This window comes from Cyrtonyx montezumae, unplaced genomic scaffold, assembly GCF_038088225.1.
Source record: "Cyrtonyx montezumae isolate F1298 unplaced genomic scaffold, pur_monq_1.0 scaffold_3, whole genome shotgun sequence".
Classification (NCBI taxonomy): domain Eukaryota; kingdom Metazoa; phylum Chordata; class Aves; order Galliformes; family Odontophoridae; genus Cyrtonyx; species Cyrtonyx montezumae.
In genome coordinates this window covers 57,680,397-57,690,898 of record NW_027072034.1, presented here as the reverse complement: position 1 = coordinate 57,690,898, position 10,502 = coordinate 57,680,397, and the positions used below count along the sequence as shown (strand labels likewise).

At 38.8% G+C, this 10,502-nt stretch overlaps 1 protein-coding gene across 6 annotated transcripts in view; it reads right to left on the bottom strand.

Annotated features, from left to right (window-relative positions):
- Positions 1–3,327: 3,327 nt before the first annotated feature.
- Positions 3,328–10,502, bottom strand: part of ERG (ETS transcription factor ERG) — a 139,855-nt gene continuing 132,680 nt past the window's right edge. For all 6 annotated transcript variants that reach the window (XM_065741751.1, XM_065741748.1, XM_065741750.1 and 3 more), the window contains 3 exons: positions 10,155–10,211; positions 8,319–8,366; positions 3,328–5,519 (listed from right to left, as the gene is read on the bottom strand). In XM_065741751.1, coding sequence (XP_065597823.1) covers positions 4,999–5,519; positions 8,319–8,366; positions 10,155–10,211 — 626 coding nt within the window. In that variant the 3' untranslated portion in view covers positions 3,328–4,998. The remainder of the gene's footprint in view (positions 5,520–8,318; positions 8,367–10,154; positions 10,212–10,502) is intronic.

Sequence of the window (10,502 nt, the reverse complement as noted above, 5' to 3'; positions counted from 1 at the left end):
TTCCACATGACACATGGCCTAATATCCTCTTTAACTGATTTACCCCTTGCTCGATTTATACTTCACTCTGTGTGTCACAGCAGCAGATTGCAGAAAAGACAAACAATTCTTGGATGCCAGCAGAAGGGACACCCTGTTAGTGCAGTGATCCTGTTCTTCAAGCAAGTCTCTCACTGAGTCATGCATCTGGTGTAGCCTCTGTGGCTTTTGCCTTGAAGGAGTGGCCATGATACCCAATGGGCAGAAATGGAGTGTAGACATTTTGGAGGCTGCAGCTGGAACTTGGAAACCTGTAGGGAGCCAGTACATCCTCTTGAGCAACCTCATTTGCTTTCTGAAGAAGTCTGACTTACTTAGGCCTCATTTTACTTCCTTCTCATGCTAAAATCAAGGTGAAACCCCACTCATACAGTCTTCACAGAAGTCAAGACATGATCAGAATGTTAGAAGCACGAGGAACATGAGGAAGTGCATAGCTGAGAGGTGCATAATCTGATTAGGTGTGTTTATATACAATGCTCATTATGGAGGAGCAGACACAGTGTTGATTAACCAAGGGGGATGTTTTTTGGCCTGCTAATCCTTTGCCTATGTAACTTCATCTTTTGAAGGATGGCTTCCTACAAGCCCTACAGACTGTGAGCTTTCAGCTGAGTTCAGATAAGAAAGGCTCTCTGAACAACCCAACACACCAAGGGAGGTGAGAATTCCAGTGAGGGATAAAAGAATATCCTTCAAGAAAAGTGGTGCTCTGTTCTTGTTTGATTTTGTTTTGTTTTATGTCAGGTGCTGTTACCTATCACTCATTAAAGGACTCATTTTTCTGATGCTCAGCAGAGTCCCAGCCAAGCCCAAGGGCTATGCTCAGTCCACTGTGAGTCTCTATGGTAGCACCTAGTCTTCTTAGCATAGGTCCCAAAGGCTGGTGTGATTTGCAGTGAAAATACCCAAAGGGTCCCTCCACAGGCCAGATGGGGAGCTAAACACTTGTGTTGTATCAGGATTGCCTTGAGAGGCAGTTAAAATTCAAGCATGAGTTAACAATGTCCTTTGGATAGATTAGATATTATTCCAAGTTTCTAGTGATTCAGGTTACTCTCCAGGCCATTCCCCTCATGTAATCAAAACTTAAGGATATGCCATAGAAAAACATCATGGAATCATTAGAAATATAATACAAGCTGTATTGTTTGTTCCAACACGGGTGTTATAAAATAATGCCTTCAAAGGCATTTTTTAATATATATTCACTAAATCCTATTTAATACTGTGTGATGTCTTGATCAAGAAAGGTGAGATTTGAGCTTCTTTTGAGCCTCTTGTCTCACTTTCACATTCTGTGTTACAGTGTAGCTTCTCAGACAGGAGTATATTTCTTAGAGAAAGATAAGCATACGCATTAACTTAAAGTTCAGGAAAAATAAAACTGCTACTTTCAGAGCAGTCCACATAGTGTTGTAATAAGAAATGCTTCAAAAGGAGTCCTAGTTTAAACAAAGGCAGCAGCACGACCAACTTGTACAAATAAGACCCATTGAAGTCATATTGTCTATGCATCCAGGTGCTTAAGTGGGCAGACAACACCTTCAGACAGGGTCTTGGGATGCAGCTGAGACTCGTGTGAATGTTTTGTGTGATATGGAGGCAAAGTTGTCCAGCTTGAGGGTGATTTTGGCTGTGCTGGGCCCAAACTATAAGTCACAGAGCAGCAGAGATACTGCCATGGGTCCACTGCCTGTTTTGCTTCTGCTGTTACCTTTGGACAATGGGCTTGCCCTACAACAGGCAGATCCCAAGAGGCAGCTGCTGCCTCTGGGATAGGAAGATCCTGCCAGCAGCAGGACCATCTGCCCCAACCTAATTCTCTAGCATCAATAAAGGCTTTCCATTTTTCACTCCTCTTCATCCCAAAGGTTGAAAAATCCACGTGTTCCAAGGCTTCTGGAATGCAGTGAGCTGACAGTGGGGAGTGCTGTAGTGCTGAGATGGGTGTCCTGGATTGATTTGCCTGCTGAAGGATCTTGTTTTTCATTGTGAGATGTCTTCATCACACACACCTGCTGTGACTCCATCCCTGTCACAGTGAGGACTTGGAGCCTGTCTTTCCATGTCAGGATATTGCTTTTGTTGTGCACATCAGCAGCTGGGAAACATCAACTGGAAATCATGTGCACAACTCTGTGAGCACTGGAAATGCTTTGGAGACCTCCAGGCAAGTTCTAGCCAATCTAAACAAAAATAGTTCTTTAATCTGGATTTTTAAGTGTTTAATGTAGACAAGATTCAACAATGTGCTTATCCTTTTTTGAGTTAAAAGTGCACATGAAGTAGATTGCAAGCATCTGTAGATAAATTTTGACCGAAAGACAAACTATTATTGTTATAGTCGGCACATAGGTGTGTCTACTATAACTTTTTAAAACAGTGAGTGACTAACCTTTTCCAATAATTCAGTTTTTCTAACCTTTCCATTAGTTTTGATTTTTTAAGAGATACAGGCTTACAGTACTTTTTTTTTTTTTTTTTTTCCCCCAAACAATCATAAGGTTTACGATGCCACTGCTCAGGTCTCAAATACTAGTAACATAACCCTGTGATTATAAATTATCACCAAAACAGCCATAAGATGGGAGTCTTGCAAGTAGGACTCACCACACAGCACTTCTCCACAAAGTGGATATGAATAGTATTTGCTATTTAAACCTGAAACCCATTTGTCTTAAAAAGAGTCAGAAGAACAGAAAAAGAAAGGGAAATAGTTGGAAGTATGAGCTGATCTTTGCAGTAAGCATGGCCTGCTGTGGAAAGCCAGTCATAAATGTTAGTGCTAATTTTGCATACCAGCTTTTCAGCTGGTGTTGACAAAAAAATGGGAATCATGTCATTAGGCACTGGATGTAGTTTTGGGCCCCAGGGTACAATGTGGGAAGCCTCTAAACTTAGAACAGAAAGAAAACATCCTGCCCTTTGTAAACAGCCAAGATGGATTGCAATGACAAATTAACAAGCTACTATACACTCCATTCTAAAGTAAGGAATAATGGAAGTTATTCATTATTCACTTTATTTACTTATAATAATACAGTATGTATTAATAGGAAGGGGGCACAGTAATTCAACATATGCGTCAGTATGAATATACATCTCAGGTTGAGATTATACTGTGTAATCTGGTGGCAATGTAAGATAATTTCTGGGTGACAGGATTCTTCCTAAGAGGCCTCCTTTAGACTTCATTTTCATCTTGGCCATGAAGATGTCAAAGAATTGGGCATGTTTGCAATCTCTGGGCAAAAGAAGCTTAGGACAGGAATGGCAAGGCACTACTACAAAGGGCTGCAAACATTTTTGCATAGTTTTCTGGAAAAGAAGATACATAGCATCGGTCCATATTTAATTTATACTAACCATTGCTATTTCATCCTACGTTTAACAGATTTAATGAAACAGAATTTTACAACAAAATGCTTTTTAACTTAGTGGGAACGGTCTGATAGGTGTGTCAGGCACTAAAAATGCAAATGCAAATGCAAACTACAGTGTCAATCTGAATTGCCATGCTAGGCCAAGCTTATTTTATTACATACATTCTGCATTCTAAGTACTAATATATTCATAATGTAAACATTAAGCATACAGAGTTAAAATTCAAGGCCACAATATTTTTGATTGTCCCTTTTTGTGTCTTTGGTTGGCCGAGATCAACTCGTAGTGTATAAATGCATAAGTTATATAATTATTATATAAAAAGGAAAAAATAACATTGACTTGTATACTTCATTCTGACAAACGCACAGCGTTCGCGACTCAATAAAGAAAAACTGGCGCCCGCCTAACAAAAATACTTAGACGATTTCTGATTTTGGCAGACAGGGGCTATCTTTTGCTTTAGCCAATAGAAAAGAAACCCCCTTAATAATGATGAGGTTCTAACTGGTAACTTTTAAATATCAAATACAATTCCAGTTTTACTTTTTTAAAAAAAGAGATGCATATTCTGTTTTCTGATTTCTTCTGCTTTTTCCTTTTTCATTTTTTTTTTAATTACTATAAAAACAAGTCTGTTCCTCCTGTAATACTGGGAATGGTATGATACTGAGCAAAATGTTTCACAAGTCCAAACAGGTATTTCTTCACAGTCCCAACACTACTAATTTTTCAGTCTCTTCAGTCTCTACTGGTAAAGAAGTTTGTTTCCTCTCATTCTTACCGCCTTCATCCTCCTCCATCTCCTTTCTGCTTCCTCTGTCAGGTGCAGGCCTCTGATCTACAGTCATACACTTGCCCTTCAGCACATTCTCATTTCCAATATTTGGCTCAGGGTTCTTGTAATACTGTCAAGGATTCCTAAAGTTCGGGCTGTCTTCACAGTTTGAGTAGCAGGTAACATTCTGATGAATTGAATGCATTTGATTTAAATCAAAACAATGATGTTATATTCCAAATCAGCTTCCACACTAAATGAATCTATGTTGATATGTTTCTATTTTTTAAATACAGGTAGGTGTTTGTATTTTTTTATTTTATTTTATTTTTTTCCTTTTAAATCTCTTTTCTCCCTCTTTTGTAATGATTCATATATTCTGTGTTAGGTCACTATAGACTTATCCTTATATTGCTGTAGTATAGTCCTGGTTTTGCATTAGCGAGATATCAAACTTTACTCATAAGCTTATCAACTTTTTAAGACCACTAGCTTTCATAGGTTTTCCTTATCATTTCATGCTTTTACCTACAACAGTCTATTGTTGTTTGGTCCACAGAGTCGATGCCCATATACATTACATTTTAGTATCTTAATACTTGAGTATCTCCTTTAAGTCCCTACTACAAAGAGTCTTTTTTACTTTTAATGTGTTTTCCTTCCAGCCAAACCTTCACCTGTCTCTTTAGGCACTTTTAATTCATGTACTCTGATAGAGTTTGTTGCAATTCACTGGGGATTGTATCCCAGTAAGCAGTGTTTTTGCTTTTTCTGGTATTTCTTTCTTTCCCCACTTAGTAGTAGGTGCCAAGATGAGAAGGCATGTGAGTAGCTGGCAGCCTGGTATTGGGGTAGATACCTCCAGTTGGTGAATTCCAGTATGGATTAGGGGCAGCGAAAAAGCTGGATGAGGTTACGGGCAAAGCAGGGGGATGAGGAGCTACAAAGTTCATCTTCTGGGAGTGCGCGTGGTAGGAACTCATGTAGGGGAGGTCTGATGGGTATTTGTACATGGACGATTCCGGGGGATGAGGCTGGAGGGCCTGAGCAATTCCGTGGAAGTCAAATTTGTAGGCATAGCGTTTACCATGAACTTTAGTCATAATATTTTTATCATAGTAGTAGCGAAGGGCACGGCTGAGTTTGTCATAGTTCATGTTAGGTTTGCTTTTCCTCTCTCCCCAACGCCGAGCCACTTCATCAGGGTCAGTCATCTTGAACTCTCCATTGGTGCCCTCCCAGGTGATGCAGTTGGAGTTGGAGCTGTCCGAGAGAAGCTCCAGTAGGAACTGCCATAGCTGTATCTGCCCACTCCCTGTGGAGGGAAACAAAAGGAAAATGTTAGGAATAATGACTAATAAAGTTAAGACACTGATTATTTCAGGCTCTCACACAGAAACCCTATTAGGAAATATTACAATTTTAGTTCCTGCTTCTTACTTGAACTAGTCCCCCTTCTCCCAGCCTATCTCATAATATCCTAAAGAGCAGAGATAATGGTTATATGTCAAGTTTCCCCTCATCTGGGTGGCAGAATGCCATTGCAGGGAAATTTAATGGTTACTTAATGTCATTCATTGTAGACAATTGATGGGGAAATCATACAGCACTCGTTTAGGAAACTAATCTCTAAAGTTCAGGACAAACAGCTTTCACTTGCGTAATATTTGCTTGTTCTCAGAGTATTATGTTGTAACTAAATGTTCTCTGCTATGGAATAGGCCTACACAAATTGGAGAAGTTTAAAGAAAGCTGGACACATGCCAAACCATATCATACACTTGCAGCATTTGGGGAAATGAAGAACGGAAACTTATTAGCTTGCTGTTGCACTGCATACAACTATAGGACAAAACATTTGCAAAACAGTGAAAAGGTCCATAAAATACATTCTCATCACGATTCTGTGCCAAACAAGAATTTAAATGATTACTAAAGTTAAGACAGAAAATGTTTTATTTATTTATTTATTTATTTCTCTCTGCCAATTTTGTTTTTAAAGGAAAATAATCAGTCAGTTGGCAGTTTTGCAGGAGAGTGTTGTCTGGTTATAGGAACAAAGTTCAACCATTTTATGCCATTGAAAGTAAATTGTGAAGGGCCTTGCCACTGATATTCATGATAAAAGCTTAACATTTCTTAATAAAGCAGCTCAGGAATGATGCAAAACACAGCTGAAGCAGCTTGCAAGGCAATCTGTTTCACAAGCAGAATGTCAGCAGAATTTGCCAACTAGCTTGCATGTCCTAACTTCTAAGTACATCTCTAACTAGGATTTGGTTGGGTTTCTTTTCTTTCTTTCTTCCTTTTTTATTTTTCCAAACCAGAAATGTGGATGCAATCAACAGGCTTTTCTTTACAAAGCTTATAGTGGTAAATTATAATATCAAGATAGATTAGCATCTGAAATCCATTAGCAGTTTATACTTTTGTGCAACTGAAACCCATATTCGTTTACATCATACTTATCCAAACTACCCTTAATGAATTTCTTCTGTTCCATTAACATGCATTATATAAACAAACAAACAAAAGAATCCATGGTATGAGCTAGGCATGCAAGTTTTAATACACAAAACATAACAAGGGGATTAGCCTTTGAAAATCAATAAACAGTTCAGCACAGGACAACGCACAAATTTTTGAATAAGCAATCCAACATATGTTCTAACATAAACACTTGCCTTCCAAATGTAATATATAGTCCTATGAAAATAAATGGTTGCTGTCAATTTCCTTTTAATGAGAGATTAATTCTACCAATTTATAAACACTCAAAACATGTTAAAACACAGGAATGATGGTGTGTAGAAGTGCCATACCCAAATGCTAAAGAAGTATCCCAATCCACAGCACTTTAGTGTCTTCCAGAGTAATGAAGGCTACCAAATATACACTTGGAAAAACTACAAAAGTCTGAGACATAGAAATTAAAGGGAGGTAAGCCCCCACTCCCACTTAAGGTCAGTGTCACCTGGAAATCCACCACCTGAGGCCATTTAGAAAAAGCCATTCTTAATATTTAGCTGCTTTCCTGCGCAATGCTAAACTGTCTAGAAAGTAGTCTAATCTAGAATCATGACTGGTGTCACTTGGGACAAAATAAAAGGAAATGTAGCAGTATTTCAGTAAATTCATACTTGGAAAGGCAATAAAATTGCTGTAAGATCAGACATCGTTGCTCAGAGTTGAGGAGAGCTATAACGTGGAATGAGTAACACTGTGCCCTTCAGGTATTTAAAGAAGGGAAAAAGGAAGTGGCACGAATAATGTCAGTGTATTGTGGCAGATAACAGTGATGTATGACCACAGTGCGTCCTGCAGACTCAGAGAAACAACAGCTAAATCTGCCCAGTTCAACATCAGTTTTATTAACTCATCAGGAAGTTCATCCATCTTCAGCTAAAATACACTGCAAGGACCAGCTCACAGTGCACCTAGTTACCATCTTCTGATCATGAAAGAACATTTCTGAGGTGTCTAACCAAATTATTCTTTGCAAATAGATTCTGCTTTCCACTTTTTTTCCCTGTATAGTTTTGCTGGCTTCTGTTGTACAACCCAACATATTGTACATGTCAAGGTCAGCATGCCATTGAATTGTGGATTAACAGAATCTAGGACACATATGACACAGTCTGGTAAATCTCATGCCATTCTGGTGGTGTACCTGAAGGACAGCATTTAAGAAAACTCCCGGTGTTTAAAGCAACAGAAGTGCATTTCTATTGATTTAGTTAGTAAAATGTAATGAGATACCTGACTGATTGAATATAACCATATATTCTAGGATGAGATGAACAGTTCTCTATTGAGCTTATTATGGAGATAGCAATATCTCCAATGAATATAATGGCAACTAAGACACCTAACTTCTATTTAGATAGTTACTCTATTACACTGGAATGTATGTGCCTTAATCTGTGAGATCAGTCCCACCCTTCAGTAATTTAGAAACCTATTACTTCAATGTGTTAAGTATCATCAGCTCCCACTGTGTCATACTAAAGAGTAGTAAAATTTGTTGCATCACCTTCAGTATGGCCTTAAAATAGGAGTGGGGACGCTATTAGAGAAGAAAAATTCTCATAAATCAGCAAAAAACCCTCCTCACCTGGATTTGCAAGACGGCTGCTGGTCGGTCCAAGAATCTGATAAGGATCTACAAAATTGTAAAGAAAGATTTAAAATCATGTAACAATATCATTTATTTTAGGTATCATTTTTTAACCTTGTAAGAGTCAGGAAGTGTCATCTGCAAAGCATATCCAACACTGAGGAAAGTGGCTCCTTTCTCTGCCACACAATATTTGCAGGTTTTCCCTTAAAATTGGGTGTGCAAACAAGCAGTTGTAAGGATACATACATTTTTATTCTCTCTATTACTGTGCACAAATACATGCTCAGACACACTTTAAAGTTGTTCTAGAAGTATTCTGATTACTGTTTAAATAAGACACCCTCTGGGGCTATCTACTCTTTTAATGCATTAGGGCCCACAGGCCGGAGACCTAATGCTAAATGTGGCACAGAGGTGTCCCACCTCAAAGGACAGTGACCTCTCATCTTGTGAGGTTACATTTTTTCTCCCCATACCACTGCTAGTTTTTTTTTCTGTGCCATACAGCCTCCAAAAGTAGGTGGAGAGGGCATATCTGGGCCCATGCAAAGTAGCTGTGTTGGCTTTTCTTCATCACCACAGTCCAGTGAGGAATCCCCTGTACTAAACTTGCTAATAGAGTTTTCCAAATTCCAGTAATCTCAGTGCTTTCCTCATGAGTTTCCTTGTGATAATTAAAACTGATTTCAGACTGAATTGAAATAAAAATGAATGTGACAGTAGGAAAACCAAAGCAATGGTTGATAAGCACCACCTGAAGCCCCCTGCAGAATAACAATGTTGCTGGGCTGTCTTGTCTCCAGACAATGGCTCTCAAACATCCTCCAGTTTTACAGTCAAGAAGATAGTCAGGTTACATTCCTTAAACATTAAAATAATCTCTGAAGCTCACACACTTGCATTACATGGTCTCAAGGAGTTACATAAATCACCAATATAATCCACCTTGGAGGATTCTCATAGCTGGGAGGCCAGATTAGATAAAATGCTACCTGGGCAAAAAAAAGTACAGTACTTCCCAGTCAGCACACGTGTAAGTTAATGAGATGCAGTGCTTTACACAGCTTTATGTAGCCAGAATCACGATTTTAAATCCGTGTGATAAAAACAGACACAGATACTTCTGAGCTAAGAATATCCTCCAAAACTTCTCTATGTCCTACTTCTACCTTTTTGTTGTTAGCAAAAGACATCACTGACTCAGAGTGCAGTGCTTTCTAACTATCTATCCAAGACACTTTCTTGTTTCACAATATGGGTTCAAGTCCTACTCCACGAATTAGCTGGTTTGAAATGACAAAATGCACCTATCTTGCTAAACAACTAGCCTACCTTCCTATAAACCTTGACTTCCTCTTCACAGTTTTCCAATAGATTGATAATCCTTCTGTTTTTCCTGTTTTATTTCAAGATTTCAGGATATAAAATTCAAATAGATTTCCGTGTGTTGCAATCCATTTTCATCTCTTTGTTTATGCACATTTTCCAGTTCCTATTATTTCAGCTACTGTGGATTATGTCTTTTGGCGTTCTTACCTTCTACCTTTGTACTTAAACTGAATATAGGTACTTTAACAGCTTTTTCACTCTGAAAGGCTGTCATTACCATTAAACATTAAAAGCACATTTTAATAGCCCTGGGAGCCTCTATTTAAGATCCAGCTGTACAGCCAGCTCTCACATGTCTGGGGATTTGCTTGTCGCTGGCTGGTAATCTCATTAGTGCTTTGAATCTTGCAAATGGCTTCTGATTGGTAGGTGAAAGCTGACCTGATCATGTCCAACAAACCTCGTCACACCCAGGAAAAGTTCAAACAAAATAACACCCACCTAACTGAGGACGTTGGTCTTCTGTTTTGGGCACTGTTGAGGATGATGGCTGAGTAGCTGAAAATAAAGAAATCCATATAGTTACTCTTCCAGTCTGAAAGATGGTCACTTAACCCGTGATAGACCACACAGGCCTGGGACTCTTGCTGCTCACCGGAGTACGATTTAGCTTTTTAAGACTACCTGGTCATGGTCCTGATGAAGCCTGTAATCAAGGAAGTTATGGCTGCACTAGTAATTTCACCCAGCATTGCCTACTAACAGAACTAATAGATTATCCAGACAAGACACAGGTAAAAGTCCCTCAGAGCTGAAAGCTGAAGAAGTTGCTGAGGTAGATCTGAAATT